Raw genomic sequence first — 14,347 nt, 5'->3', positions numbered from 1 at the left:
GATGCCTGTGGTCTGTGCTTGTGGGACACAGGCTGCATTTTGACATGCACAGCAGAATTTCTTGCATCAGTGTTGCCTGAGTCTATGCTCTAGTGGTAGTGATCCAGATTTCCTGATGGTTTTCAGAATGGTATATTTGTAGCATATTTGTTTGTCTGGGCAAACAAAATTTGCTTCTGGCTGGCTTATGCTTCTAGACACTGTTCATCTAGGGAGAAATTCAGAGGTGAATGACAGAGTCCTAAGAGGACATGTCAGTTTGACAGTTCCAAAGAAAATTCAAGGGAAGAATAAGAGTACTTTGAATCTTGAAGGCATAATTCCAACATTAACCAATTAATCCTCTGCAAAATGCCTAGTTACTATTTGTTATTTATAGATTAGGCACAAACTCCTTACAACCTATTTAATTACTCTAATGAATTCACTAAACAATGATGAGAGCTGGGTGATGTGTGACTCTATAATGTATCTATGAAAATATGTTATTTTATTCTATTAAATAGCATTCAATAGGTTTCTATTTCTATATTGTACATAACTGTACCCAAGTTGCCTGATGCCCTTGCTTCAGAAATACAAACATGTGCTTCATTTCAATGCTGCTGTCTTCCATTTTGACGCAGTTTGTGATGTAAACATGCATTCCTCGTGCATTGTTTACCGTTCTCTTGTTTCTGCCTGTTTTGCTTCCCATCACTAGGTGGCAATAGCTGAACAGTCACTTACAAACAGGAGGCAAAACAAAATGGTGCAGCAAAACTAATGAGACATAAACTGAGAAGGATTTCTATTACTTTATTTAGAGATTATCATATTAATAGAGATTTCCTTGATGAAATCTTATTTTGTGGAGTGCTTTCTGTCACTCTGTACTTTTAATTTGGATCATAGCAAGATGTTTGTTTTACCTTGTTAATACATGGGACACCACAGTAAATAAAATTTGGTTGGTTTAGATACTGCAATTTGGATCTTTGATTCAGTGGAGGACATTAGAAAAGCTGTGGCTCTAATGTATGTGTTATGTCATATCTGCCAGTCTCTGTGAATAGTTCCCATACCTTAGGGTATCTATAATCATGCTAGACACCTATATTTAGGCACTAGAATACCATTGAACTATGACCAGCATCCATCTGAAAGTTGGCACAGTCTTTCAAGAGCGGGGCAGAAAGAGGTTCCCAGAGGAGGGAATGTGAAATCATGAATGCAATGCAGCCTATCCCAGGACACGATGATATCCTTTTTGTTTTCCTCTGTTAGGTGTGTTCTGCACTGGAATCAAATAAGTCTGGGAATCACTCTTTGTAGGGTTGCTTTATTTTTCCCAGGAGGACTAGACTGTATCAAAACCATGAAGACACTAATAAGCAGCCCTTACTTATTCCTGAGGTGAAGAACTCCAGACAGCCTAACGTTTGTACAGTCTGTACCAGTGTGAATCCAATCTGATTCCATGGAAATCAGAGACACAGATCTAATTCAAGATATGGTATTATTTGGCTAGAAGGGCTTAGTATTTGACTCCAAATAAGGAGGAAAAGCTACAAGAAGCCATAGAAAATAATAATCATAATCATAATAAAGCACATTAAAGTCTTCAGTAGTTCAGCAGAGCTACTTTAGGCTTTGAGATGTGTCCACACCACTGTTTGGAAGACAAAATTTGTTACTCTTGTCACCCCTTAGAGGCTTTTGGCTACTCATCTTTGCATTTAGTCTCAGATTCTGAAGAGTTAAGATTGCAAAATCCACATAGGCCCTTTCATACCAAGCTAAAATGAGCCCTCGAAGATTGTGCAAGACTGTGCTATATTCAAATCTCCATGTGCTTTTTTAAGGATTCTTGCAAGCATTGCTGAAAACACAGAGAACTAAACTGCCTGAATGACTGTAATAAACAGTAGTCACTAAAACTGTAAACAAAATTGGTACCTATGCTACTAAATATTAAGAATCTAAAAATCTAGTTTACAAAAGTAGTTACTCTAAGTATCATGTGTATACAGTGAGGAGAAACAGGCTGCTTTGAGCAAATAATTGTGTTCTTTACTGGAACTCGCTGGAACTATTGTGTCATGCTGAAGGCACTCACCTCCCAGTGTAGGCATCTGAGCTGGATGCCTCAAGATAGACATTGTGAATACCTCCAGCACTATGTGGTTTTGTTATTCTTGTTCCTTTACTGAGTGAAAGCTTTAGAAGTCTATTTTTCAGATTCTTTGCAGTGACAATAGCTGTTCATGCAACATTCTGCTCACAAGGACACCTCTGACCATGCTGATGAACAGTGTCTCTCAGCTTCTTTTTCCTCAGAGTTGGGGCATGGAAACTCCACAGCTCCAGATCTGTTCAGACTGAGAAGGGTATTAGCCAGGTAACCAAGGTTCCTGGACATTTGGTTTCTTCTGATCTCAGAAACAGTGGGAGAACAGAAGGTGCTCAGTGTGTCACAAATGTGGAGTGTGAGTTACACACAAATGTTTATAGCTTAAACAATGCTCATAGGAATCATCAGGTAGTTCATCATGGCAGGCACATGAAAAGCCTTGCATTTTGGATCTGTGGTTTCGTATGGTGAAAAAAAAAGGCGACTGTTATTGTCAATTCCCATGTAGTAATATCATAAAGAAGGAACCCACTGTACCTGTAAATGTGTAAGTCTGTAATAGCCCTCATCAGACAATTTACTTTCACTGACGGATTTCGTATGCTCATGCCTGTCTGTATTTCACAGCCTGGAATATGTAATTAAATTGTAAATATCACAAAGTCAACAAAAATGAAAGTGGAAGCTATGTAACTTCAAAATTTCTCAGTCTTGTGAGCCTACCAAAAATAAGTTCAGAGCACTAAATTAGAGTGCTGATGTTTCTGCCATTTCAGTGTGTTATTCCTGGTTTAGGAGTGTTTCTGAAATATGAGTATATAATGAGTAAAATCATTATATATGGAAGATGTCTTACTTGCAAATTTACACTGGCAAATATGTAAATTTAATTTAGCATTTAAATTTTTAACAAATATTTTATGACTAATGATAGAAATTAGTAATAATTTATTATACTTTTAATTTTAAAGAAGCTGTTAAAAGTTTAATTCTGAGGCATTTGTGTTATGGGTGATACTTTTGAAAGCAGAACCAATAATGGAGGAGTGTCAAACCTGAAGTAAATCTTAACAACTACCATTCTGTATGAACTCATTCATATGATGCCAAAAATATAGACTCTGAGAGTGGTGGCATTTTTCCTTAATATGTTTTGTCTTAATATATCCATTAAGGTTTTCAGTATTTTAGTACAACATCATACTGTCAGTGGAAGCACACAATAGGCAGGCATGTTCTTCAGAAAGATTAATAAATGGTGAGAGCAGCGAGATTCTGCAATTATGTTGTGATGCAATGCTTAAAAAAGACCTACTATACATGAAATTGGATTACTTTGGCTCCATATCACTTTGGTGAAAGTCAGTAAAAAAGGTGCTGGGGATCTGCCACTCCTAGACAGACAGCTGAACGTAGCTCTAGCCTTTTTACTGTTACTCCACAAGGAAGTGCAACTAGGCATTAGGTGATACTTTAACATGCCAGATGCCAACTCTTCCTATGGTAGTTGAATCCAGGTGTCCTTAGATGCAATAGCCCATTTATTTATTCACCAAATGATCACAGAATCAAGAAAATATTGTTAGATTGGTTAGACTTGATAACTGGTGAAGACCAAATGACAGGAATCTTACTGGATCCTCTTCATACAATCTGACTCAAAATTAACAAGGATAGATCTGCAGATCTGCAAATACAAACTTGAGAAATAAAGAGGAGCTGGATAGTGACAGCTAAGAAAACTGCCTGTGTGGGACGTCTGAAATTTCTTTTACTTGAAAGCACCAAAACCAACCAACCAACAAAAACTTGAACTTTTCATTCTGCTTGTGAGGGACACATGGGACCCTCAGGAGCATCCCATGGAGCTCACAGGTCACCAATGTCAGCTGGTATTCTCCTGACAGAAGCAGTACAAAAGATGAGCTGAGTAAGACTAGGTGAAGGAATAAAAATCAAATGGTTAAACATCCTTACTTCTTTACAACTTTGAAACAAGAACATTGATTTTAGAGTCCAGTATCCAGTGAGGTTGAGAGATGGAGTAAGAATAAGATTTGACCTCTAGCTACATGAATACTTTTGCATTTAGTTTTTGTTTGGTCTTGTAGAAGACCAGAGGTAGGAGGAGTAATACAAACAGAACAAAAATCAATTGTGAGTTGTTAAAAAACCCTCAAAGATCTTCAAATTCACATTACAAAAACCAGTTAACTTCCCATTTAATCACTCAATGAAGAGCAGGCATATGACATTGCAGCTTGGGTAATAACATTTTTGTTGAGAATATCAAAAGAGAGATTCTGCCCTGTAAATGTAAACTACATATTTGTTGTGGCAGGAAACTATGTGCATCAACAAAGAGGCTGCTTGATACTCAAGACTGAAAAAAAAATTTGGTGGAAGATTGTATTTAAAGGTGTGGATTTAATTTAAAGTTGGATAAAATCTAATACGGATTTAGGAAATACAACTACTTGCAAATTAACCTCCTGTTTTTATTTTCAACAAGAGAGTTGCAATAAAATTAATTTATCTGTCATCTCCAGAAAAGCTTGATATAGCACCTCAGGGGAAATTATTACTTAAATCCTTGAATACAGGAATTAATGCAGTATTTGTGAGGGTGAATACGGACTTCCAAACCTACTTGGTGTCTGATGAAAAATCAGTTAGTGGGATGGTGGAAAGTGATCAGTCCTAGATCTTGGAACTTCCCTTATCTGGTGTTAAATTTAACTTTAATTTTAAAAGGCTGCATTGTGCTGGCTAAAACAGGATGGCACAAAGAGGAGGCTTTGTCAGTGGAGGGGTAGGGAAGGAGGTACCAATGGGACAGCAGGGTCTCAGTATAAATTGGAGATGGGGTGTGACAGCAATGGGATGATAATTAACAGCAGCTTTCTTTGACATGGCTGGTGAGATCAAACCTCAGATACTCTGAATAATTCTGGTTGTTCATGTCCATGAAAGGGTGTAAACAGGTTTTGAGTGAAGTTCATTTAGGAACTGAAAGAAGGTTTACAAAGTGAGTTTAAACAACAGCCTGTCATTAGTGAGGACGCAAAACCTTATCTCTAGATGAGGTATGTTTGCAGAAGACATTTAGCATATTTTCAGTGAGAACCACAAGAACTTGGTCTCAGTGACCCTTGTGTTCCTCAGTTTCCAATCCAAACATCAAATATTGCACATACTGAAACTAAAAGTAATGTGCGAATATAATCGCTGACAAAGTTTTTAGAAGAATCGGCAGCAGACAAGCTCTATTTTGTCTCAGATACTATAATTATGAAATGCTCTAGGAAATTTATTTCACTAAGTGAGAAAAAAAAGTACTGTTACTCCCAGGAAATATTATCTGGAAGGATGATACCAAGAATATATGAAACAAAAAGTATTTTGGAAACTGATTCTTATTTTTCTTCATTACCATTAAAATATGCATAGTGATGTAGTGTGATTATATGAAATAAAACCTTAGGAATACGGAAATTGTACCTAGCAATTAAGTATTTTGTAGAAAATACAGAGAGATTAAAAAGCAGTGAAATGCTTCTGCCTCATTTTTCTTAGGTGAATTCAGTTCCTTTTTAGAAACCATTATTCAAGATAAAAATAATATCAAACTGAGTTTTCTGTGGCTCTTTCAGAGGTGAATACAATGCAGTGAGCTCTCGGGCTAATTTTGGTGCTATGAATTCAGCTTGCTGTCTATCATCTTTGTTAAGGGGGGGCGGGGTGTGGAAAAAGTGTCAAGAAAAAAATGACAGCACGTTTTTCTGTAGCAGTGAAAGAAAAGCAGAAGCAGCCAGTGTGCATGCCGTGGGTCTAGTGCTCTGGAAGTGCTTCTCTTGTGCAGCCGGGCTGAGGGGAGAGCCTTTTTTCCTTCCCAGCGTCACTGCGATCAGATATATGGGTGCAGCTCTGCTTCACTGCAGCATGATGCAGTTCTGGGTAGTTCAGCGGGCTCTTCGTGGAAGCAGGCGGAAGGAGAGCAGCTGACCAGAGCAGGCAGAGCATGTTCATTAGAGGGTGCTTTTTTTCCCCCTGAAGCTAAGCAGTACGTGTGAGATTCCTGCAGCTGCACGGCTCCAGCGGGGCTCCAAGTTGATACTCGGTTGGCGAGAGGAGGTGCATAGGCTCGGGCTGACAGCCTCTGATGGGAAAACAGCTCCAGACGGGGAGGCTGCGCGGCATCAGCAGCACGGCTCAGACACCCTTCGGGAACATACTCTAACTGTGCCTATGGAGCAAGTGCTGTGCTGCTGCCTATGCCTTAAGCGACCAGAAGAAATTTGCCCGGTTGCTGAATGGAATAAATGAAAATACTGAGGGGGCGAGGGAATAAAATACTCTTCAGCTAGAATTAAGAACAAGCCCTGAAGGAAGAGCAAAGGACAAAAATCTCGTGGTGTGTTGTTGTTGTTGAGGCGTTTTTTATTATTTTTTTCTTTTAATGAGCTTACCTACCATGAACGGAAGAAGTGGATCTGCGGAGACTTCATTTCCTCCTCTGACCCCTCGTTTACATCACTGACTGGTGACAGTCACATCTACATACATAGTACCTGCCACTTCAGCTGCTCAGAATTACAGAAGTCTCTTTGTATGCAGCAGACATGGCTAGCCAGCAGGATTCAGGCTTCTTTGAAATCAGTATCAAATATTTACTGAAATCCTGGAGCAATAGTGAGTAGCAGAAGAGTAATCTTTTCATATTACGCATTGCTTGGTAAATAGCTAGGGCAACCTAAAGGATAGAATCTTACCTTTCTGTATGTTTGTGTTGTATAAACCGAGTAATTTTTGCTTTTTTTCAGCTCTAAAAATCAAAATGTCAGAGATTTAAATAGGTTTCATTAACTGCAAGGGCTGTAATGAGATTATACTAGATTTTGCTTGATTGAATGCTGAAGTTAGGCTGCTTTCTGGGTCTAACAGTACATTGCAGGGAGTGCATTCCAAACAACATTTCCTGCCTACATGTTTGTTTGATTTGTTCAGACTTTATCTAAATATTTTTTAAAACTATGTTTAATCACAAGGGTGTGGCATTGCTCAGAAGTTGGTTTTTATTATTTGTGCACCGAGGACAAAATATAATTATTCTGCTTCAGGTCTGAAAGTCATTTTGATGTGATGGGAAGCAAAACATCAGTTGCTTATAGCTGCACTTCCCACCCTCTATGCTTAATTTCAGAATCTTATGCAATATTTCTATCCAGAAAGAGTCCATCTGTTTATCTGATACAGGCTGGGTTTTGCAGAATGTAAACAAATGGCATTTTAGTCTGCCTTAGTCTTTTCAGTACTGCTATTCCTGATTACCACTGCTTTTTAAATCAATTACTCTATAGATGTTTTAGCAATATTATGTAATGAAGATGTCTGAATAAAATTTAATGCTTGCAAATATATTCAGATTAGGTAAGGTGATGAGATAACACTGGCAGAAATTTGCTTTTTAAGTTCAAGTGCATGAACAGTATATTCCTTCTCTATAGAAGCTTTTATTAACAGTGCTAAATCTCCATATTTAACTGTTTTTAAAAGATAGAGCACAATGTCTCTAGAAAAATCCAGCTTGGCTACGTGTGAAATAAGGTTCTGATCATCCTACTACCAATAATTTAATAATGTCTGCATAAAAGTCTAGCATTTAAAAATTCTGTGGTATAAAAGAATTGCAAGATCTGCTCAATACAAGGAGAGTACCTTATACCTGCAAAGAAATAAACAAAACACTATATTAGATGTGTGACATGCAAGTCTTTTATTCATTACATGATATCCATAGAACTGTATTTTTCCAGTTCATTTGTAACCTCAGTAACACTGTAGTGCTTGTTTGAATCTGGTTTTCTACCACAACTGTGAAGCCACCAGGGAATAATAGTATTACCTAAACAGCATTGCTTATCTGCCCTCCTACAAAAATATTTAGTGCATATTCATTCAAATAAGTGATCCCACAAGGACTAGGAGAGAATTTTATGATTCAGTTACCTTCTTGGACTAATATTAACCTAATACTTAGAACATAAGTGTGTATTGTGACAGCACATATTTTATAACAAGCTATGCACAGCTTATGACAGAAGAAAAACAAGTCAGTTTATGGTGCAGAAATCAAATCAGTTCTGGCATTAATTTTGTAATAATCTACTGTAACTTGAAGTAAAACCAACACTTAAGAATATAAAACCAACTACACTATATAATTAAATATAAAGTGTTCTTTTTTTCTTTTTCCTTTATCTTGAAGTACATTCAAAGTATTTCAATATAGGAAAGGTATTTCTTGTCTGCAATTAGAAGTCCTTAAGTTCTAGTTCAGGGAAATAGAAACAGTATATGAATAATTGATATTTCTGACATTCTTTTAGTGAATAAACATCCCTTCTACTGTATCTTAAGAAACAGTAAGAGGAAATAGAGTAAATGAACCCAGGTTGCCTTAAACTTGTTGCCAGTTGGGGTTTTTTTTTTGCTTTCATACTGGAAGGGTATGTTCCTAAATCTGAATGTATCCTTTCTAGCTGAAAAACAAACTATTTGATAAGAAGACAGTAGGGAGTTAAAAAAAACCTAGGGCTTTCTTCAGCTCTTCTATGTGATGGGTGGAGCAGAGGAAAACACTTCCCTTGCTTGAGAAACTGCTGGGAAGCCTGCACATGCATGCATGGGAGAATGTTTTTGTGAGAAGAGCTGCTGTGTCTGCACACCCAAGACCAGGAGTAAGCCATAAATTACGTTGTGGCATTTACATAGCAGCAAGAGGTCTAACATACAGTTTTAAAAGAAAAATAACTTTGGTTCCTAGAGTGTATATTTTGCCGCAGTTTTAACAGTGTAGGGGTGCTGTCCATGTATGTTTCTGCAAACTGGCACTTCAAAACATCAGTTTAAACAGCATTCACATCCTTCCCAGGCTTTTTAGTCCCACCAAAACCAGATCTTTCCATTGATTTTTGTTTTGGCTTACACAGAACATTAGCATTTTCTAGGAGATTGCCATCCATGTCTGTTGCCCATACCATGAAATATACTCAGTTGTTCTACTTGGAACTACATTTTTTCCCTGATTTTGCTATCTAAGGAGTTTTAACAAACTAGCGTTCTTGACATGCCAGGCAGGATTTCAGTTCAGTGTCACACAGCACTCACTGAGGTGTTCACCAAGCATGCTGCTTGCATTTGCATGTTCATCATCCAGCTAAGGAGGCAGGTAACTTATGGACCATGGGGTCAGTTCACTTTAACTGCTGCAGCCAGGATGACACAGTCTGATTCAGTGCATGGGGTGTTCTCAGAGACCCTGTGCTCTTCTTTCTGGGGGATAAAAAAGGCCAAGTCACAGTCTGGCCTTCAAACCATCCCATCAAACTGAGAGATCTCAAAGTACTCCTTTGTGCAGTTCCCAAGACAGACTTTTGCTCTGCATGTGTCCATAAGATATAGACACATATCTGGAAAATATTTCTGTATTCTGTTGGAGATGGAATCAGAACAAGGATTCACTGGCTGGAAAATAAGAACAATCTAAGGGGCCTTTTTACCCATCTCATGTGTTCTTATATTTTCTTAAATATTCAAGTGTTTTTCATCAGTGCTGCATTAGTCAACAACTGCATTAATCATTTGCACTACTTATTTTTGAAGGTACTGCTAAAATAGCTATGCCTGCGCAAGATGAGTGCTGCTTACTTGGCCCACTGAAGTCAGTAAGCTGACAAGAATAAAATACAGCTTACCAAAACTAGAAAAATTAGGAATCTTTTCCTCAGATTTGTTGTGGAAATATTGCAAAATGCATTTTTGTAAATAAACATTTGTAGTTTATTCAAAGCATAATACATGAATACAAATGTTAAGAATTTGAAGCCTGATCTTTCCTTAGATTATTTTTTGAATGAATAATATAGATTTATTCTGAATTTAATTTCCAAATGTCTTTTTCAAATTCATAGTTTAAAAAAAATCTGAACAGAAATTTTGAAATCTAGCTACAAGAACCTAAAGTGCCGTCATTATAAACTGCAGAAAAGTCTATAATAAATTCTGCCTTTTGCAGTTCCTAGATCTGATCAGCAATTAAGTTTATTGGAGGAAAGGATTCTGTAGAAGAATCTAAATGGCACAGGTAGAAGGCTCACTCATGCTCTCGCAAGTCAGCTCCTGTGTGGGCTTGTAGAAGCTGCATTTCTTTGTCTCAGTTACTAGAGACAGGTTTTAAGGTTTCTTTCTGTGTAATGAAATGAAATTGCGTATTCTGCATAGGGAATATAATATTTGGCACTTCTCATAGAACAGAGTTATCTGCAGGGCCTGATTTTAAGGATTGCAGTGCTTGTTTATCTACCTTTGAATAGAAGGGGGGTTTTCTGCAGACTTGTGTTTAATGCAGACTCAGCATAAGGACTTTTCTAGTATCAGGACTTCAGGTCTCTTTTTCATGGCCAGACTTCTTTGCCTTCTTCCACAGTGGCCAACATCCACATGTAAATCCTCATGTCATCATCCTCTTCCCCTTTATGCTGTACAAAGCCCATTGCTCAGTCCTCCTACTGCACCGTGTGCTGTTTCTCTGTGCCCCAGTCCCTGTGGCAGCTGTCAAAAGCCACTTCTTGTTTACAAGTGGTGGTAACATCAGGGACAGCCCAGACCTAGGACCACCCAGACACCCACATCAGCTCACATCCCACAGCACTCCCAGCAGGATCTCTGGCTCCTCCACAGCTTGCTGGTCATTTACTGAGCTTAACACAGGGCTAGCATCAAAATGAGTTCTGTGATCTAAAGAGCATCAGGTGGCAGAGACTTCCCAGTGGCCGACGTGAAGCCTTTAGGGTTGCCAGCTGCCATGTGGTCAGCCATGTTCTGTCCTTCTCTTGAAGATATGTTCCTACCATGTCAGGAAAAGAAATTAATGAAGAACATTTCATTAAATGAACGTAATACACAAGGCAATAAAACTCAGCCTTTTTACAGAGTGTTCATGAAGTCCTGTTTTGATAAGCAAGAGAAAAGGGAAGAAACAGACTGTTTCTTAACTGAAAGTCTCTGTTACGTCCAAATCAGTGATGCATTTGTTTGATCTTCTAGTAAGATTTTATTGTGCATAAGGGTGATAACAGCTGTTTTGTAGGGTTCCATTTTCTACAGTCAAACACAGCCTGTTTAAGGCTGAGCACACCATGCTATCAGACTTAGAGATTTATAGCAAGATACCAATCAAGGGAAGAGGCCCCTTCCTGTTTCCTACTGCCCACTTAGGCAAACACATTCACTGAACAAGGAGAACATAGCCTTCCTTCCCCCGTCTCTTGCTCTGGCATCCGTACTCTTGCAGGCCCAAATAACCTGATTCCAGAAGCTGATGTGCTGCAAGCTCACCCCATGGGGAGGAACAGTTCTTGCCCGAAGCATCTGGGAAAGGGACAGAGCCAGTGGCTGTGGTGAGCAGACGGAGAAACTGGGACCCGTGTGTCCTGCTGGCTCCTGGGTCTCACCCTGAGACACCTGCAGTGAGCTGGCCCTTGCCCAGCCGCTGCCTTTGGGGAGCCCTGGGCACAAAGGTTTTGTATCTGCTCGTGTCTTGGCATCTGAGTCTGCCTGGGACAAGGGATGCCATTAATTCAAGCTGCTGTGCTGTGTGAAGGGGATTGATTGCTCTGTCCACTGAGCCTGAAGGGAGGGTGCATGGTGTATTCTCCAGTCTGTGATTGTCAGCAGTAAAGTGTCTTGCTTGATAATGGTGACGGTTATCTCCCAGGAACTTTCTTTGTGTTTGGTCTGATTGGAAGGGAAGGGTAGTAAACCACAATGTTTAGGCTGTTTGTGTTCTGGTGGTACCCATTTTAGAGCTTGCATTTTGACATGGTTCTTCTCAGAAGTAAGAGAAAGTGAAAATTTTATTACTTTGGAAACATGAGAACTCTTTAAAAAATGATTTTTTGGTTTATTTTGATGTTTGCTACTCTGTTGAGGACGTTCCAGAAGTGTTTCTACCATACTTGGAGGGGAAAAAAAAAGATGAGGAAATCATAAACGCTTTACTGCAAGATTCACTTGATTTGTAGAATGAGTTTCCTTGTCATTAAAAAGTTTGAATTATTGCAATAAAAATCTGCAAATGCTTTGACTGCAATATAGTACCTAAGTTTTTGCGGTAAAACTTCAAAACACCAAAATATAAGATGATCTGGAAACTAGGCTTTGTTAGTTACTGGTAGATATTCTATAAAGGTTCTAATTATTTTACTTGTGGTGAAAACAAAACTATTCTATTATACTATATGTATTCACTGTGAGTGATTAATTTGTGATATCCTTGATGTTATCAAAATACCAGCAGCTTGGGTTTTTTTCTAATATTGCTAGTTATTATTCAAAAGGATCAGGGAAAGAACTAACAATTCTTATGTTTACTCTATTCATGTAGCATACTGTTGAATAAGCTGTGGTAGCTTTTATTTTTATATATCTATGTAAATATAAAAACTATAATTATAAAAAAGGGAGTATATATAGGTCTAAGGAAAGTGATAAACAGGATACCTTAGGAGTATAAAACATACAATAGTGTTTAAAATTTAACACTGGAGAATATAAGTTATTATATTAATGTTATATTAAATTGCTACTTTACAATCCTTTTCTGTTTTATCCACTTTCGATACACTCATTGCATTAATAGTTTAACTCTTTTCTGTGTGTTGACTTGGGGGCAGTAGGAAGCAGGCTCTACACCTACAGAATTACAGTGGCACGTGCTTGTCCAACTGTATTTTCTGTTTTCATTCCTACGTTTCTAAACGGTCAGAAACTACAGACACTTGCAATGAGTTGGTAGCCCTAGAGACTGAATTCCTGTGGATGTTGCAACCATGAATGGCACATATGGCATTGCAGTAGCTGTGACTGGGAGGGACAGTCTCATCCCAGTGTCTTACTCCTGTTGCCATGCTCCTACCCCTTCTCTGCCACAGTAATTACCCACAGAGTTAACATTCTGAAAGCTAAACTTTCTAAAATGGTGTAGATGCTGGTGTCAGCATAAGAAAGGGGATGAGAGTACGCTTCTAGGAGTGGGAGGCAGTTTTGGCCGATTCCTGCTATTAGTCTGGTGGAACTGTATGGTAAATCATATTTACTTTAATGGTGACTCCTGTACCTATGCCTGCTTATAAATAATAGTTCCTTGTACAGGAAGGAGACAAGTCTAGCTTTCGCATCCTTCTCTTTTCAAGAAGTTGCTGCCATTGGTTCCATGATAAATTTGGAGTGCAGAATAATTTCACAGAAATAAGTAGCTGAGTTATTTGTAAATCAGTAATTTTTCAGTCACTGCAGTTACCTAAACTAGATTAGAATCAATTGTCCATGTAAAGAAAATCGCTTCTCCACAAATATTCTTTTTTCTGAATCCTTTGTCTATTACAATAGCTAAACATAATGTTCAAACTTGGCAGTAGCTCTATTAGCAAGATATTTTAAGTTATTGAATGGTTTATATTTTTAAGAATGCAAATAGAAAGGTGTTCAATGGTATGACAAAGCAGGACAAAACATCTGCTAACTGGCTCATCATCCTGCTGGCAGCTGGAAACTAGAGGTGCCAGGGGGATTATGATCCATGATAGTTCAGTAAGGTGGCAGTGAACGGGGGTGGAAAGCAAAGGATGTAGGGCAAAGGGAATAAGAGAAACTGTATTAAGTATTAAACTGTAGAACAGGATGGAGAGATAGCCTTTTATATATTGTCTGCATATCTTAAATGTATGTATACAAATACATGCATTCTGGAAAACGCTATGGAAAAAGTGAAGTGCTGCATGTAGTCACAAGTTACAGTGTCACAGCAGCAGCAAGCTGGGTGTTAACAGCTCACACTGTTGGAATGCCGTGGTGGATGGATGCATAGAAGCTCTTGAGGGAGGACCTGCACAGAAATAAGGAATGGAAGTTACTGTCTTTGTGAAGGAACTCCTTATGGATTTTGAGCTCTTATATGGGATGGATGTGTGCTGGAGTTTCTGGGTCAGGATTGTAATAGATGACTTGAAGTGTTACAGGGTGATGGTGGGAATATGTTACAGGGCATTGATCAGGGTGAGGAAGTGTAGAAACAACTTTGAACAACTTGAGGAAGTTCCTGAATTGTTAATGTTGGTTCCCATGAGAGACTTGAACTTCCTGATGTCTGCTGCAAGTGCGAAATACTAGGTT

General features: G+C 38.5%; 1 protein-coding gene across 2 annotated transcripts in view; it reads left to right on the top strand.

Moving 5' to 3' along the window:
* Window positions 1-5,956: 5,956 nt before the first annotated feature.
* FRY (FRY microtubule binding protein) overlaps window positions 5,957-14,347 on the top strand; it is a 159,710-nt gene continuing 151,319 nt past the window's right edge. The window contains exon 1 of one of the 2 annotated variants that reach the window (XM_041416003.1): window positions 5,957-6,805. In XM_041416003.1, coding sequence (XP_041271937.1) covers window positions 6,736-6,805 — 70 coding nt within the window. In that variant the 5' untranslated portion in view covers window positions 5,957-6,735. The remainder of the gene's footprint in view (window positions 6,806-14,347) is intronic. The other variant, XM_041416004.1, reaches the window with a different exon arrangement.

This window comes from Onychostruthus taczanowskii, unplaced genomic scaffold, assembly GCF_017590055.1.
Source record: "Onychostruthus taczanowskii isolate IOZ18803 unplaced genomic scaffold, ASM1759005v1 scaffold50, whole genome shotgun sequence".
Classification (NCBI taxonomy): domain Eukaryota; kingdom Metazoa; phylum Chordata; class Aves; order Passeriformes; family Passeridae; genus Onychostruthus; species Onychostruthus taczanowskii.
This window is presented reverse-complemented; position numbering and strand designations above follow the sequence as displayed.